At 47.6% G+C, this 16670-nt stretch overlaps 2 protein-coding genes across 3 annotated transcripts in view; one reads left to right on the top strand and one right to left on the bottom strand.

Moving 5' to 3' along the window:
• The window catches only part of DCAF1 (DDB1 and CUL4 associated factor 1), a 54273-nt gene extending 46021 nt beyond the window's left edge, over positions 1-8252 (top strand). Inside the window, exons 23-24 of one of the 2 annotated variants that reach the window (XM_065687155.1) lie at positions 3358-3613; positions 7226-8252. In XM_065687155.1, the coding sequence (XP_065543227.1) occupies positions 3358-3613; positions 7226-7284 (315 nt within the window). In that variant the 3' untranslated portion in view covers positions 7285-8252. Of the gene's footprint in view, positions 1-3357; positions 3614-7225 lie in introns of those variants that run through there. The other variant, XM_065687156.1, reaches the window with a different exon arrangement.
• A 5053-nt stretch (positions 8253-13305) lies between these two features.
• On the bottom strand, positions 13306-16548 carry RBM15B (RNA binding motif protein 15B). The gene has a single exon (XM_065687158.1). The coding sequence runs from the start codon at positions 16336-16338 to the stop codon at positions 13570-13572; it is 2769 nt and encodes a 922-aa protein (XP_065543230.1). The 5' UTR covers positions 16339-16548; the 3' UTR covers positions 13306-13569.
• Between the last annotated feature and the right edge of the window lie 122 nt (positions 16549-16670).

A 16670-nucleotide genomic window follows, 5' to 3' on the forward strand; every position in this document is an offset into this window, starting at 1 on the left:
TTTTACAGAGAACAGGTTATGAGATGGTCATTTTGTGATTCTGTAATACTACGCTTGTACCTTCTGCAAAGATAAGATAACTGGCAGCTGTGAAGTGGCTTCTGTTGGAGAGGTAAAATAATATTCTCACATTCCTCCTCTGATTCCTCAGAGGACAACATGAACAGTTCAAGTTCTGATCTAAGCAACTTCTACAGAGAACAGCCCAAATAGAAGAACATCTTTTGGCATCTAAAGAAGTTAGTGATAGCTAAAAGAATTCCTTGGTATTGTTTAAGTTATATGGAGTGTACTGGTCCATGGATTCTTGTGGATCAGTTTAATGAGGAAGATAAGCACAGGTATGTGCTTATTTTGCATAGATATCCATGCTAGTGGTTCTTTCTACAAGCACGTGTGTTCTTTCTACCAGCACCCAAAGCTCTTGGGAACTGCTGATGGGTAGGTAGGAGCTTGCTTTTGCAGGGTCCTTCACAGACTCAGATATGGTTTGGAATAATTGTTCTGCCTATCTTCCCTTGTGACATTGCACAAGGATTTGTTTCACTGCTGTTACTTGGTGTGCTTGCATGCGTCATTGGGGAAGGCATGCCATTTTTTATGTGGATCCCTACGTGAGACACTTGTGGTATTTGGTGAGCATACATCCTAAATACCCATTAACAGTCTGGATATCACTTACATATGATGGTATCAGACTCCACTTGCTATTTCCTCACACCTTTCTCAGCTGTATTTCCCACAGATTGGCTTTGGGTGCAGAAGCTCAGTGTTCTTAAGAGAGATCTCACCACATACATGCAAGCCTTGTATTTCTAGACTGGAGTATTGCTGTGTGCCTGAAGAGGTTTGTGCTTGGAGATGATTCAGAAGCTACTGCAGAATTAATTTGCCTATTAACAGAAGCATCAGTTTCTAAGTTTTGTTCTTTAGAGGGAGATGAGGTGCAGGCTTCTCACTAGTTAAAATGACTCCTCTTGAACTGTGCTCTGTGTCACTCATTCAGCTTGGTGAAAACATGCACTTGTGTGCATGTTGTGCTCCCTCTGTCACACGTGACTTCTTGTGGTGTTGTTTTCACACTGTTTTCTGGTTTACCAAGGACAGATATAATTAAGGTCTTATCTTACTGTTCTTAGGGTTTTTTTTAAATGAGCGTGGCCTGATTCTAATCACCTACTTCAGATTAAGTAATTTAAACTGGAAAGGTGGAAACACGTCAGTTCCCTACTTCTGTTGCTATTTGTATTTTCGTAAAGTACTGTTTCCTCACTGGTTGATATTATCCTTCAAAGTTGACTTGCAGCTGAATGATGCACCCTTTATGTAATTTGGCTCTTATTCTTTCGGATGGAAGAAATCTTTAGCTTTTTAGAACTCTATTTCATTTCTTCCTATATTTGAAGGATAATGTTGCTACATATTCCTTGCCGTAAGCTTGAATGAAAATGTTGACAAAACAGTATTTCAGTTTCCAATAAATACTGTAAATGTGAAACATAATCAAATTCAGTAGTGTTTGGCATTTTAAGTCATTGTGGGCTAGATATTTAGGAAAAGAATGCTTTCAGAAAGTCCACAGATGTGGAAGCTGAGGGTACCTAAGTCATTTCAGAATCCTTTAGTTTTCAACTGCATGGACTCTAAATGAATCTTTTGGACAATACACTTTTTTTCCTCATGTCTACAGTTGTGTCTCTGTTTCCAGACAGTGAAAAACTTGGCTTAATTTTTCCAAGCTTTTAAAGCAAATTGACCTCTTCTTTTCCAGTCTCAGAGTTTAGATATTGAAAAAGAAAAAGTTTTTAATCAGTTTTCAATTCTGACTAAAGTTTAAGACCTGTTCTCTCTGCAGATATTGCACAGAACAAAAGTAAAAGTAAGGTGAAAGCTTTCATACTCAATTCAACATATTTTGTGGAAAATTGTACTCAACATGATACAGTACTGCAGTTTAAAACTGAACTGCAAGTAAGATATTTCCTTTCCCAGTGTGTGTGCAATTCAAAAAGCAGTGTCCACTTATCTGAGGACTCACTGACTTGAAGTTTATAATTGCCTAAAATAAGCATAAGCTTTAACACAGGTTGTTTTAATTTTATACTTAATATATGCTTATTCAGAAAGAAAACTCTATGTACTAAACCAAAGCTTTTATGCTCCATTTAAATAGCACAGCACTTCTGGTCAGTGATGGAGACTTGACTGCTTTTTACAAGCAAAGAAACAATAAAAGTTGCCCAGGCTTTTTGCCATTCCTTGTTCCTTTTGCCTGTGACAGATGTTGGATTTGTGTGGGTGTGGTGGATTTTTTTATAGTGCTGACTGAAGAAAAAGCAGACTGGGGAGATGACAGTGAAGTATTTTTCCTCTGTCCTTTTAGATCTGAAAATATAGTGGTCTAAACAGCACAGTGTGAGTGTGGTGAGCTTGAGCACCAAACTAATCTGTCTTAACTGCTTCATAATTTGGCAAAACATGATCCTTCCTGAAACAAAAGGGCAATTAAGACTGAATGACTTGAGCTGCCTTCCTGCCACACAAGAGCATTCTGTTAGAGAAAGAGGGTGTGACTCTGGGGAGAGATGCAGGTACACTGAACCCTTTCTTTGGGTCTTGGAGATTTCTTGAAGCTTGGCACTTCTTGGCCTCTGGTTTGTCTGGAAGAGCAAGAGGACTGTTAACAGCTTCTTCCCACTCAGTATTATCTGCTAGACACAGATTTGTGGATTTGATCTATACAATGAGGAATTCAGTTGCTTTATTGAATGCAAATTCTTACGGTTTGACAGAGAAAGATTTTGATCCACAGGTAAATGCCAAAGATGAGACTCCTTAGCTGCTTTAAACAGTTCTATCATCTGAGTGATTCAGGGATTGGGTTAAGCTAATAGTATCTTACTCTACATTTTACATCTCATCTAAATCAGGAATGACTGAGAGACTGAACATGCATGCTGTTTAATGCAAAATAGAGGTTTTGGTCCAGCTGAAACTAAAGCAGTTTGTATAAGAGTAGTAACAAAGCCATGGATTAACAGGTCTTACTGCATGTCCTCCTCAAAAGTGCATTGTGGTGGCCCTTGTTGATGGCCAATATGGGAGAGGAGCTTGAGCCAATGGTACCTGTGCTGCCCCAGCATTTTGCAGATAAGACTTTGCTGGCCTGCAAATGATCTAGCATGTGTCATGTTCTGTAGTTGTGGAGAGAAAATGTTTATAGTGTGTGGTGTTCCTAACATGTGACGTCTGGACGTGGGGAGAAGTGAAACAATAGGTATGATTTCTTCAATTATTCTTACTCCATTTTACATTTGTTTTAATGCCTGCAATGGACTTTTTTTGCACTCTCTATAGGAGGAAGAAGAGCAAGAAGAAGAAGACGATGATGAAGATGATGATGATACTGATGACCTTGATGAACTAGATACGGACCAGCTGCTAGAGGCTGAGCTGGAAGAGGATGAGAACAATGAGAATGCTGGTGAGGATGGAGAGAATGACTTTTCTCCCTCTGATGATGAGGAGCTTGCCAACCTCCTGGAAGAGGGAGATGAGGGTGAAGACGAAGATTCTGATGCTGATGAGGAAGTCGAGCTGATTCTTGGAGACAGTAAGTGTGTGCTTAGCTTGGTGACCACAGGTGACCTATTCTTTACCGAAGTCTTCCCTGAAACGACTTAGCTGACTTTCCCTTTTGCTGGTATGAAAGGCACTAATCATTGTGCTTGTTCACCTGTGGCTTCTCATAGTAATCTGTCAGTAAAAACAGCTATTATCTGAGAGAACAACTGAAAGTTCTGGAAAGGAAGGTGCCTCCTTTCTTCAAGTGCTCCCAGGTGCATATGTGAGAACTTGGCAGGCCAAGAAGTTCTGTGTGAAGAAGCCTTGTTTGGTTGCTTGTCTCTCCTACCCTTCAAGGAGATACTGGTTGATCTGTTACCTCACCCATCTTCTTTGCCTTATTTGTACTTGTAAGGACAGAAAGGCATTTTTGGTTCTTGGTGCTATTCTTTCTCTTCTGTAATTGCTTAAAGTGCACAACAAACATGGCATTTCTGACTTCACTTCCTTTTTTAGATTCTTCTGAAGCTAACATAACTTTTGGGATAACATTTAAATTGTTCTTTTCCTGGCATTCCACAGATTTGAAAAGTTAACAGTGTGTGTGTATGTGTGTTTCTGTGTATGTATGAGAAAGAAAGGTCTGAACTTTATATGTTATAATTAAATTTGTAAAAAGGCTTCACAAGAACAAGAAGGTGAGTAGGATAGCATCAGGCTTGGGATTTGTGACACCAGATTCTGTTCAGTTTTTTTGCAGCACAAGTTTTTAGTATGTGCAGCCAAGTTAATTTTAATTTCCAAGCTGTAAAATGGGGATTAATGTAATTACCTTAAGTCAGAAGGTGGGTAAGGATGAGTAATTACAGAGTGCAAGGTATGTGAAGTCCTGTAGTGGTAGGAGATAAATGTGAGGGCTGTGGTGGAATCAATCTTCCCTGCCTATGTGCTGGAGAATTAAGCATGCCAGGACTCTGTTTTGGCACTAATGTGGCTGGCAGACTCATCCACGTCTTCTCTGTTCACATGTAGCTAGCTCAGTCATTTTTAAGGATGTGGCCACATATGGTTGCAGAGTTATTCTGTGGGGTAAGTTTGTTCTCTTGAAGGTAGTAGGCATACAATGCAGGGCTTTATAGGGCATTTACATAGCTCAAATTCATTAATAGTATATTGCAGTTCGACACTTTGGGACTGTGGATAACTTCTGCCCATCCCAGTAGCTGTCAGGACCTTTTTGACACAACTTCACTTCTGTTTCCTCATGGGGTGCAGGGCCAGAAGTTATTAAGAGAGCACCCAGAGTGCTGGAACTGGAATTGTCCAAGGGGCAGAATGAAAAGCAAGTACAGGAATAGTTAATGAAATGGCCTGAAACAAAACTAGGTGCTAGTTGACACTTGGGTATTTCAAGTGTGCTCTGCAGAGCACTATATATTATGAAATGGTCACATCTGTACACTGCTTAGAGGTAGAACTTGATCTGGTATCGCAGTGGAACTGCAGCCAGATGAGTCTGTGGCTGTTAGGTTGCTTAGCAGCATCGTTGGGAACTTAAAGCAGGGAGCTCTGGCAAGCTGATGTGTGGTCCTTGCACAGGGTTTGGTGAGTGGGGTTCTGTGACTGCTTCTCTGTGACTTCAACTTCACCTGGCTTGCTTTTGTTTCTCACCCAGCAAGAGCAATTAAAATTTCCCTCTTCTTTGCTTATGCTGTGTTCCAGGATGAAAAGTTGTAAGGGCACTGACACTGTTGCCCAGTACAGACCTGAGGCATGGTGGTATAGTTAAGAGTGCTTCTACTGCAGACCATTGCTGTGTTTTGGAAGAACCTCCACAACATACAGTGGGCATGCTTCAAAACAAAATAATTCAAAGAACAATTGAAACTGCTTTGGTCCCTTGTGCTTTAGAAGAGGTTTTATTTCCTTTTCAGGAATCATCTATGGAGAACCTTTTAAGTATAAATTTATCTTCCTCCTCCTTTGCCACTTCCTTGGGGTGGGTAGATCTGTTTTGTCCATAGCAGTTTATACAGTGTGAAGATAGAGGTTGTTCCTGGGCAGGTGGGGTGTCCTTTTTGAAATGTACGTGTGACACAAGATGGAAAAAATACATGGAATTCTCACCAGCAGCATGGCTGACTCTTCTTTCCTTTTCTGTTATTGAAAATGGCTATTTCCAGGCAGGTCTATAAGCTTCTGCCCAGCATTTAACTGCAGCCAGGTTTACACTGAGCTTAAAACTGGAAGGCTGTGTGGTGAACTGGAGAATGAAGAATTAGGAGATCCCTTTTCAAAGCTCTTCTTTGGTGTTTAAAAATAAAACCCACAGCAGTTTCTCTTCTTCTCCAGAGTTTCTGGATTATCTTGCTTGTGCTGCTTTCCCTCTTACTGCATAAGTGTAGCTGCTGCAGCACTGGCTGGTGTTTTCCAACTACCCTTACATGGCTGTAGCAGTTCTGGGAGCACTTGGCCCTTCCTCTTAGGCTTAGTATGAGGGGTGGTGTGACTGGAGCATTCATTGCTGATTTTCAGAGAAGAGGGTTGGGGAAGGGGTTTGTACCCTCTGCTGCTTGTCTGTGATTCTTTTCCTAAGGAAAGCACCTGAGAAAGGGTGAAACTTCCAGAAGGCTTTGCTTACCTTGACAGGAATGTTAGAGATCCAGTGTAACAGATGGCTAAGAGGAAGTCTTGGTGTCTTTTTTGTGTTTTTGTTTTGTTTTTTACTATTTTTAACATTAGTTAACTGCAGCATCCAATGAAATCACGTAAGAAAAAGAGCCAACATCACCTCTAAGGTAAGGCAGGAGACCTCTTGCTGCCAGAGCTGCTACCACTTCCCTCTTGCACAACTGAAGGAGGAGAAATCTTATGTCTTAAGATAAAAAAGCAATTGTGTATGTGTGTGACTGCTTCTGGCAAAGCCTTCCATGCCTTCATTCTGTACCACGATGAAGAAAATCAGGAAAACTACAATTTTCAGGTCACCTTTAATGAGTGCCGAGTAGTTAGATTAATTACAGAAATCTTTGGGTTGCTAGAGGAAGCTTCTAGTTGTGGATGTATGGATTGTTTCCCCTCTGTGCTGTGCAGAGGGGAGTGACACACCAGTAAGAACCTTGTCCTGAGGAAGCCTAGGTCTAACTTGCTGCAGAATAAATTAGCCCCATGCACATTATACAGAAGCCGTATTTCACCACATTGGGTTGGTGGAACTGTCAAGCTTGCTTTCAAATAACAGCTGTGAGGAATGACTGCCAGATCTGTCCAACCCCCAGCATGAAGAGCTGTTGCACTTAGATGTGCACAGTAAGTTGCACAGGCAGCTCACGTGCAGGTAACTTACTGCTGGTGTCTTTCTCCCCATCTTGTCGTGGGGTAAAACACCTGCCAGCTAATACAGACTGCACTTGCTAAAGCTGCTCTCCTCGTGACCCTCTGTTTCAACCAGGGAAAGGAAGCTCTGGTGCAGATTTGCTAACTGCTTTTGATTCATTTGAAATGCACTAATGGTGCTAGCTGCCTGTGTCATTGCTGGGAGCTGCTGGTCTCAAGCAGGTGGTGGCTATCTCTTGTAACTCTGAATGATTTGCCTTGCTTGGCAGCCCTGACAGCTGTGTTCCTCCACAAACCAAACATAACCTGCATGTCTTCTTTGCAGCCGACAGCTCAGATAACTCTGACTTGGAGGACGACATTATCCTGTCTCTGAATGAGTGAGGAGCGACTGCAGGCGGGGTGTTGGCAGGAGGAGACGCTCCCTTCCCAGCAGACAACCAGAGACCAAATGGGAAACAAATCCTGAGCACCCCGACCCTCCTTCTGGGACAACCTGAGGAACTCCAGCCCATCCGCTGTGTTGGTTTGAGTCAGTTTGAGGCTCGGGGCTAAGTCCGAGGCTCTACAATAAAGAGATCTGGGGTTAGGCCTCTTTTCTCTGCCTTTTTTTGTTTGTTTTGTTTTTTATTTTTTATTTTAGGCTGAGATGATTCTCCTCTTCAAGGAAACTTCTGAAGATATTTCACAATATATTTTCTTTGTATAAAGTTCTTTCCTAAAGAACAGAAATAGTTTTATATAAAACAAAAAAAAAGGAAAAAAAAAATAAAAGGCAGGTGTTCTAGTAAAAGAGGGGATGAACTTTGTATTCCTGTAGTACCTTGTTACCATGGGGTAGGTTCGGGGAGAAAAATTGCTTAAAATTAGAAGAAGAGGCATTTTTATGCAACCCAGTGAAATCCAAGCATCATGGGTTCTGATATTGGTGAGGAGTGAGAATATTTTTCTTTTAAATATGATTTTATTTTTAACAGAAAGAAGCAACAGGAGTTAACCCTTGCTAGTGGGTCAGTGGCTTTCCAGGTGCTTTTGTCCTCCAGGGAAGAGCCCTGTGGGCATTTGGTGACTGAAGGTACAGGCTATTTGAAACTCTTGTTGTAATGAGAGGCTGAAATCCTGTGTTGACCTAGTCAGAGTCTGGTATTCCTGAAGACAAGGAGATCTGGAATTGACGTTGGAGCCCTCTTTCTCCCCTCTGCCCTTTATGGTTCAAGTTTTTTAATGTTTTGTTTTCTGTATTTTTGGTTTTTTTGTTTGTTTTTTTTTTTTCCTTGCCCTCTGTGTGGAAAATGCAAATTGAAGCCTTTTTCTTTAATGTAAAGTGTATTTATTAAAAAATTAAATACAAATCTTGTCTCTGTTTTTGGCTGTGAGTTGCAGCCATGCGTTCCTCTGCCACCTATTCATGCTCTGCCCAGAGTTGCTCAGCCAGAGAGCCACTAGCTGTAGGTGCTGGCCTGGCTGTAATAAGGAAAGGCAAAGGAAACATGGGGTGAGATCTGTGGGAGTGCAGGCTCTAGTCCTTGGGGACTTCCAGAGCTTCATGATGAGACACTTCACAGTGCCTCTGGGTTCAAACCTGACTGTTTGGTTTGCCTGACAGCCTGGAATTCTCCGTGGGGTTGTGGCAGCACACCCTCGCTGCGCAATGTGGGAGCTGGAAGGCGCTGCTAATGTCAGGCTGTGATCTGGTTGGATGGACCAGAAGATCCACCCTGTGGCTGAGTTACCGGAAGCACAGTGAGCTGCAGGGAACTCTCACTGCCTTGCCACTGTGTGTCAGAAGGCAGGAGCAGCACTGGGCCTCCTCGGCTGTGTGTGGTTTGGCGGTATGTTGGCTGCCTTGTGGCTGTACTGGCAGAAGGCAGGTTAGGTGCTCCTGTTTGAATGTGACAAGAGGCCCTGCCCTTAGAAGGGGATGAAAAAAATAGCAGTTGAGTGTTTCATTTCCCTGTAGAGCACACAGCTACGCAGCTTGGTTCTGTGAGTCAGAGCTGGAAGGCGGAGTGTGCTTGTTGCTTGCTTGGACAGGGCCAAAAATGTGCTGCTTATTCCCAGGTGTTCAGATAACATCCACTCAGCTTTTCACTCTTTGTTTTGGCCACTTTCAGAATAGTTTGAGACAGAAGAGGGAGCTGGAGCCTTCCTGCTCCTTGACACTACAGCAGTTTTTCTGCCAGGACCTGTGCTCATCTCACCTAAGGCTCAAGGTTTCACTGCTTGAAGAGAAAGGATTTTCTTTTTAACCAAGAGAAGGGATGGCTTTTCTTCCTTCCAGCATGGCATCTACTTAATGCACTGACCCAGGGCTGCTTGTTAATAATTAAAAAGGGAAGTTTCTGCTGCAACTTATAATGGATAATTGTACCCTACAGAACTGATAAAGACAAGTTGTGATTGCTGCAGCATTTAAGACCAGCAGTTGGAGCAGCATTCTGATTAAATGAGGGGATTGGAAATCAGATAGGGCACCCAACAGCTGTAGAAGCCAGCCTCTGCCTTGTCAAAACCCACCTTGTGCAACTTTACCTAAGAAAATGTGCTGCTCAAAAGGAGGGAAAGAAAAAACACATACTGAGCTGCTACTACCACCAGGAGATGCTGTCCCGGATGTCTGTGTCTTCTGGTGTGACACCACAACTGTAAGCAGCTCCATCTCTTGCTGTTTTGGGCCTGGCTATCTCAAGAGAAATTTACTAACTAGTTCAGTAAGACAGAACCAAAACAACCAGCACGGAGCTCCTATTCAGTTTGACTTGAAACCGGACCACTGTGAGTACATCTGCTGTCCCTCCCCTCCCACACCTACCTCCATTGAATGACCTTAGCCAGCAGGTCACTCACCCAACACTGCCAGGGCAGCCCCTCTGCTTGCTTATTGCAGAGGTGCTGTAGTGATACAACTAGGGGGGGTTGCCTGCACCTTGTGCTACTGCCTTTGTTCTTGAGGGGCATGGCTCAAGATGTGCTGGAGGAATAGGGTGACTGCAACAGGCTGGGTGCGAATGAGGATTCCCAGTTAAGGACTAGCAGGGGTTGGTTGGTTGGTTTGTTTCTGGAACTACTTGAGATGGGGGAAATCTGAGCATGCTGTGAGCGGACCATGAGTAACTGCTTGGCCCATTTAGTGCACTGCACACTTGAGTCCAAGCTGTGTAACCATTGTGCCAGCACACTGGGAGGTTGCACACATATCCTTGCAGTGCAGTGGTTCAGATAAAATATCATACAGGCCATGGATAGAAGAGCAGGGTGGAAACCTCAGGGCTGGTTAATCTGCCTGATAGCTAAGGATAATCACCAGGGTATGGTCAGCTCATCAGCACATGCTGGACACAGGGACTGCCAGGGTCTAGCCCTTTTGTCAATGTGCCTGTTATAGTAAAGACAAATGGTAGCTGGTGTTTAAAAGAGGCTTTGTAAGACAGAGTATTTGCTGAATGGGTGTTGGAAAGAAAAAAAAGAGTTAACTCAAATCTGAACACTTACAGACCATCACATCCATCACCTCACACTGGTCCCACCTTGAGTTTCAGATCACCCTTGGAGAGACAAAGGCCATTACACTGGTGCAATTACCTTACAGCCACTGCTGTACCAGGCAGACTGAAAAACATCTCTTCAACGCTGTTATACTCACCATCTTCCATCATCAGTGAGTGTCTTGGGCCTCCTAGCTAGGCTGTGGTGTTCCTCCCGCCCCCCTGCCACTAGCTATCTTCTCCCTGGCACTGCATCTCATCTCAATTTAAGGGCCAAGTCTTGCAAGCTGTAAGACAGAGATATAAGTAAATCATTGCATTTACTGTAATGATCTACCTTTTTTCAGGCCTGTTTCTCTTGGAACCAGCCTGGATTCATGTCCGAGGGGACAGGATCATATCCAGGACTGCAGGAACAGGGGCCATGGCCTCAGCACAGTGGGTTTCAACAATGGCTGCGGCTCAGCTGCATGCAGTGGAGCTGGGAAGGCTCAGGTCATCAGGTTAGAGGGCTTATGCTGCTTCTGTCCTGTTTTTTTCCCTTAAACTCTCTGACTCCTCACTTAGGCCTGTTAATTTGTTCGCAGAAGGGAGATTTGCTGCTCCTCCGTTCATGCACACATGCTCACACCCGTCAGGCACTTTGCTGGGAACAGAAATCCCGGCGTTAAAACATCCTATCCAACCCAAAGCATGACAGTGTTTGTGTTCTAAAACCCCTTTCCATCATTATTTGCTCGTCTCCAAAGGAAAGCAGGAGATGGGGATTTCTGGTGGTTCCCTGGCCTTTTGCCATCAAGCAGTTGCAGCTTTTATCATGTATTGATTTTTTCTTTTTCCCTTCTGATTCCACACATTCACTCACTGTAACACACACACACACAAAGCCACTCCACAGCCTCAGGAGCTGCCAGTGAGAAGCCAGCCAGGGGCATTTGTTATGGCAGCACCATGCACTCTGCCGCAGACTGACAGGACACCTCCAAAACACAGGATACTCTGACAAAAAGCTCTAATCACTCTATGACTCTGGCCATAAGGGGTATTTAATAGCACTTGGTTTCAGGTAATACTCAATGGTTACAATTGTTGATGTTTGGCACTGTCTACATTTACAACAGCATCGGGGACTCGGTCACAAGGTTAAAAGTCAGCGTTCCTGTAACCGTGTAAAATCAGGGGCAGGCCAGTTACCCTGCACCGTGCAGCCATGGAGCTGCCTCTGCACTGCCCAGTGCAGTGAGCCCAGAGGCATAGCTTGGCTGCTGGGAGCAGCAGGGTTGCTCGAGCTGTGCTCCTACAGCACAACTCAGCTTTCCTGGGCTCTGCAGCTCCCAGCAGAGGAGCCAGCTCACCTCTCACCATGGGACACCACCCCCACCTTGTAGCTGTACTCGGGCCCTTACAGATAAATTTGTATTTCCCAGGGTACAGAAGATGCATCATCAAGTGCAATACTGACCCCCTGACACTAACTCGTTAGATTTACTTCTAATATAATCACAGTATTAAGAGTTTAAAAAAGAAAAAAAAAACCCCAACAAACCACCCCTTACTTGCTGCAATCAATACATCATTCAATGAAGCAACTGCTCAAACATCATCAGCTGATGATGTCCCTACTGTGACATTGCAGGGTTAAGAAATGAAGAATAAAAGCATCCTTAGAGTGAGTTATGCTCCCTGCTGCACAGCATCTGACAGCAATCATACCTGAGAGTACAGGTTTAAAAGGGCCTTTGGCACCTGTCAGCAAGCGAGTCTGCTTGGTCACAGAGACTGGTGCAAGTCAGACTCTGCTTCTCCCAGGATTTGGTTCACTTGCTTACCACCAAAACAAACAAACCAACCACCTGCAAATTTAAAGAAACTTTGAACTTTAGTGTTTTTAATCCCACACAATTTTCCATAAACTCCCTAAAATCTACAGGCATCATTTTTAAAAATAACAGTATCCCCAAACCGAACAGCGTGTACTGTAGCTCAGATTTGAACTACTTATGTATCCTCCTGTTAGTGAGCACACAGAGCTGTCCCGGCTGCTCTCCTGAACCCCTGACTTACAGCACACACAGGGAAGGTGACAACCATCCTATCCTACAGTTCAGTCTGTGAGCTCGTTTCTTCCAGGCACAAGGTACTTGCAGGAACAGAACATGCTTTCAGCCAGCCAGACGGGTGTTGTTTTTTGATGTAAGCCTGCAAACAAGCTTCAACTTTAACAAAAAACCCCACTTTGCTGTTTCTCTTTCAATAAAGGAGTTCAGATAGTGCAACACAATCAACTAGGCAAGAGACACCTAGAGTTTGCCAAAACCCTTGTGCCCTTTATTAGCTTCTCTACAACTAATACAGGCCCAAGAGGGTTCCCCCTTAAATTACTTTTTCTTTTGTTTCTCCTGCTTCTTTTTCCTTTTCCTTTTATAAAACTGGGAATGCCAAGCCTCAGGTTTTGTTTTACCCAAGAACTTCTGACTGACACATGTATCAAGTGCTCTCAAACCTCCCAGAGCTGAATACAAAGTTGACTCCTTAGTAGCAAACCTTGTACCAAGTATTAACTGTAATTGTTTTGTTGTGTATAAACCCCATTTCTTGATCAAGATTTGCTTCCTTGGGAGCTGGCTTCCTGGGAGAATTCTATCCTCAACCAGCGAGCCAACAGGAACGCATCCAGCCTCAAACTGATGAGACAAAAAGCAATCAGGACCAAAAAAAAAAGCGAGGTCTGGCATCAACCTTTCAGTGTCTCATACAGCACAAAGAACCGCCCTTCCCCTCCCACCTTGCAGGACATGAATAAGGAGATAAGGAGAAGCAGAAGGCTAGGGCGTGAGAAACAGAACTGGGTTGGGACCAGCCCCTGACAGCACAGGGAGCTGGCCCTTCCCAGGCCATAAAAACTAGGATAGCGCACAAGTTTAGAAATCCATCAGTGAACAAGGCTTTACTGACAACTTTTCATACAGTTAAAAAATAAAAATACAGAACAACAGCGGACAGTGTCACATATTAAAAACGAATAAAATGGGCTCTATTTAAATGGGATTAAAATTAATTAGGAACTAAAAATCTTACCACTTTGGCTGAGGTGTTTTGAGCCTCCACCAAAATGATCTGCCTTAAAAACAACTGGGTTGTGTGACACACAAAGAAAACATGGAATTCGAAAAGACAGTGTGGGCTAGGCAGTGTCTTTGACTATAACTATCACCATATGTTCTTCTTCTAACTTTCCCAATGTCCTTAGTGCTGACTGGAGGTACTGCTGAGAGAATTCACAAGGAGGGAACGCGTAAAGCATGCCTGTGCTGTCTCTGCCCTTCGCCCCTCCCACGGGCAGGCTGATAACCCCAGCAGCCTGCTTCTGTTTCAAGTAGGAGACCAGATTCCTGAGAAGCCGTCGCTGCAAGCCAGGCTCTACAACAGGGAAGGTCCCCTCGGCCTCTGCCCCGCCTGGGGCGGACTGGGTGGCCAGGAGCACAGCATAGCCGTTGGGGCTGCCTTGTTTGATGCGGCGAGTGACTTCATCCAGCTTGGGCTGGTCAAGCCGAAGTCTCTGAGCGATTTTGAGCTGCGTTAACTTCCCGCCAGATGAATGGTCTTTAAGGAGTCCATTGATGACACCGAGGTCTCCCTCCAGGATGTGCATAGAGGTGGGGAAGCAGCTGTTTTTTAGCACAAGAAGCCCATTCCAAGCAAGTTGCAGTGTCTGAGCGTATTCCGATAAATTCTTTAGCTTTTTGGTCTCAGATTTTGGCTCCTCGTGAGTTTTTGATTCCGATTCACCAGTTCGATGATTGCGCTCGCTGTCCCTTTTTTTAGGCTGGGGAGCATCGGATGGCTCACGATAGGGTTTCTCCTCAGTCGCATGACGATTGTTCTGAAGGGAGTTACCCTGCTCTTTCTCAGCTCCGGATTCTGTAGTGTGATTCTCCTTGCGAGCCCTGTCTGGGCTGCGGTCTAAAGCTGGCCCACTGGCCTTTGTCCTGCTTCTGTCCTCGTAAGGCGAGTGAGTAGTCCTCCCGCGGTCACTGGAAAGGCTCCGGCGTTTCCGCCTCTCTTCCCATGGTTTGGGCACGCCGCGATCGCTGTCGCTGCCCCAGCGCTCTCCGCTCCGGCTACGCACCGACCGGCTGTAGCTTTCCAAGTTGTTTCTGCGTTCAGCGTTTTTGGCAGGGCTGGCCCAGTCTGCCTCTGCAAAGCTCCTGTCTCTGTCCGAGTACAGGAGATGTGGAGGAGTCCTATCTCGCACCCTCAAGTCTTGCTCTAGGCTTCTGTGTCTGCTGTACCCATCAGCCAGCAGTTCGTAGTGCACGGGGAGCGGTGCAGGCTGGTACTGCTGTGGGTATCTCGTCTCTTCGGCTTTGGCAAAATCCACACGGAGTCTCCTCTCCGGTCCACCCAAAGGGAAACCCCTCATCTGGGCACACGCAGCCTGGGCAGCATCCAAGCTTTCGTACTGGATATAAGCGAAGCTGTCTCCTTTCACGTAGTCAATAGTCCTGATGCTGCCGAAGCGGTCGAACTCCCTGGCCAGGGCAGCCAGGGAAGTACTTGGACCAAGACCACCCACCCACAGCCTGGTAGTAGGGTTGGCTTTCCCGTAGCCAATTTTGATAGGGTTCCTGCCGACAACGCGGCCCGACATGGCGACTTTGGCCCGATGTGCCATGTCCAAGTTTTGGAACTTGAGGAAAGCGTAAGCCCCACCTTGGCCCCGGGCAGGGCGCTTGATCACCACTTCTTCAATGATGCCGTACTTCTCAAAGGCACGTCTCAGCTCCACCTCCGAGACATTGTGGTCCAGGTTGCCAATGAAGAGGTTGCGAGTGGCTCTCTGGTCATCCTCCGGCATCAGGTCTTCCTCAGCCACGATGGGGTAACTGTAAGGGCGTCCGCGCTCGTCATACAGCCCATAGTAATCCAGGGCCCTCTCCCGCTCCCGGGAGAGCCCGATGGCAGCTGCTTCCAAGGCGAAGGCGGCGGCTGCGGCGTGAGCGTGCCTGGGCCGCGGCTCCCGCAGTAAGGGGCTGGTGACAGGAGAGAGCGATCTCTGCTTGTACTGGTAGGTGCTGTGGATGGGCGGCAGGTACCCCAGCGGCTCCGGGGAGGGCGCGGGGGGCGGCGTGCGGCTCCTCCGGCCCCCGCGCAGGTACACCGGCTCCACCTTGAGGGGCCGATCGTAGAGGAGCAGCTGCCGGGCCCGGGCGTGCCGCCGGGCGTCGCGGGCGTCCCCGGGGTGTCGGAAGTTGACGTAGGCGACACGGCCGAGCTCGGGCGTGTGGGAGAGTTTGACACTGATGTCCCCGGCGCCCCCCCCCGCGAAGCGCTGGAAGAGGCGGAACAGGCCGTCCTCCAGCAGCTGGTCGGGCAGGGCCGCGCTCAGCCCGCTCACCAGCAGCGTCTTGTACTCACAGGAGCCGGGCGGCTCCCCGGCCAGGCCCGCCGAGCCCCCCAGCGGCGCCAGCAGCAGCGAGGGCGCGGCGCCCGGCGGCGGCCCGGCCAGCAGCAGCGAGGGGGCCACCACGGCGCCGGGCAGGGCCTTGGCCTTGGGCACGCCGAGCGCCCGGGACGAGGAGGACGAGGAAGAGGAGGACGAGGGGGCGGCCTGGCTGCTGCTGCCGCCGCGGGCGCCCGAGGCCGAGCCGCTCCCCGCCGGGCGGTGGTTGGAGTCGCCGCTGCCGCCGCCGGCGCGCTCATCGCCGCGGTGGCTGCGGGAGCTGGAGCCGCCTCCGCCGCCGCTACCGCCGCCGCTGGTGGCTGTGGTGCCTCCGCCGCTGCCGCCGCCGGGCGTGGACTTGTCCCGGCTGCTGCGGGAGGCGCCCGAGCTCCGGTGCGGGCCGCGCCGGCTGCTGCTCTCGCGTTCGCGCTCGCGGGGCCGCTTAGCGGCGGCGGCGCGGCCTCCCCCGGCCCCCGGCGGGCTGGAGTCCCGTTCGCTGCCCCGCTTCATGGCGCCGGGGCCCGCGGCTCAGGAGACGCCTCCGGCGGCCGCCGCCATCTTGGACAAAAGGGAACGAAGGCGGCTCCGGCCGCCGCGCCGCGCGGGCTCTACGTCATCGCCCCGCGTCCCGCCGCATGGCGGCGTCAGGGGCGCGAATGGCGCGGTACGGCGACGCGACGCGAGAGCTCCTCCCGCCTGCGGGCCGGCCGGCCAATCAGCGGCGGCGGCGCGCGCGCAGCCAAGCCCCGCCCCCTGCCGTGTGGAGCGGGTGCGCGCGCGGGCAGCGCCGCATCCCGGCGGTAGGAATAACGGGAATAACGGGAATAACGGGAGCGCGCGCG

The sequence above is a fragment of the Lathamus discolor genome, chromosome 7 (genome assembly GCF_037157495.1).
Source record: "Lathamus discolor isolate bLatDis1 chromosome 7, bLatDis1.hap1, whole genome shotgun sequence".
NCBI classification, from domain to species: Eukaryota; Metazoa; Chordata; class Aves; order Psittaciformes; family Psittacidae; genus Lathamus; species Lathamus discolor.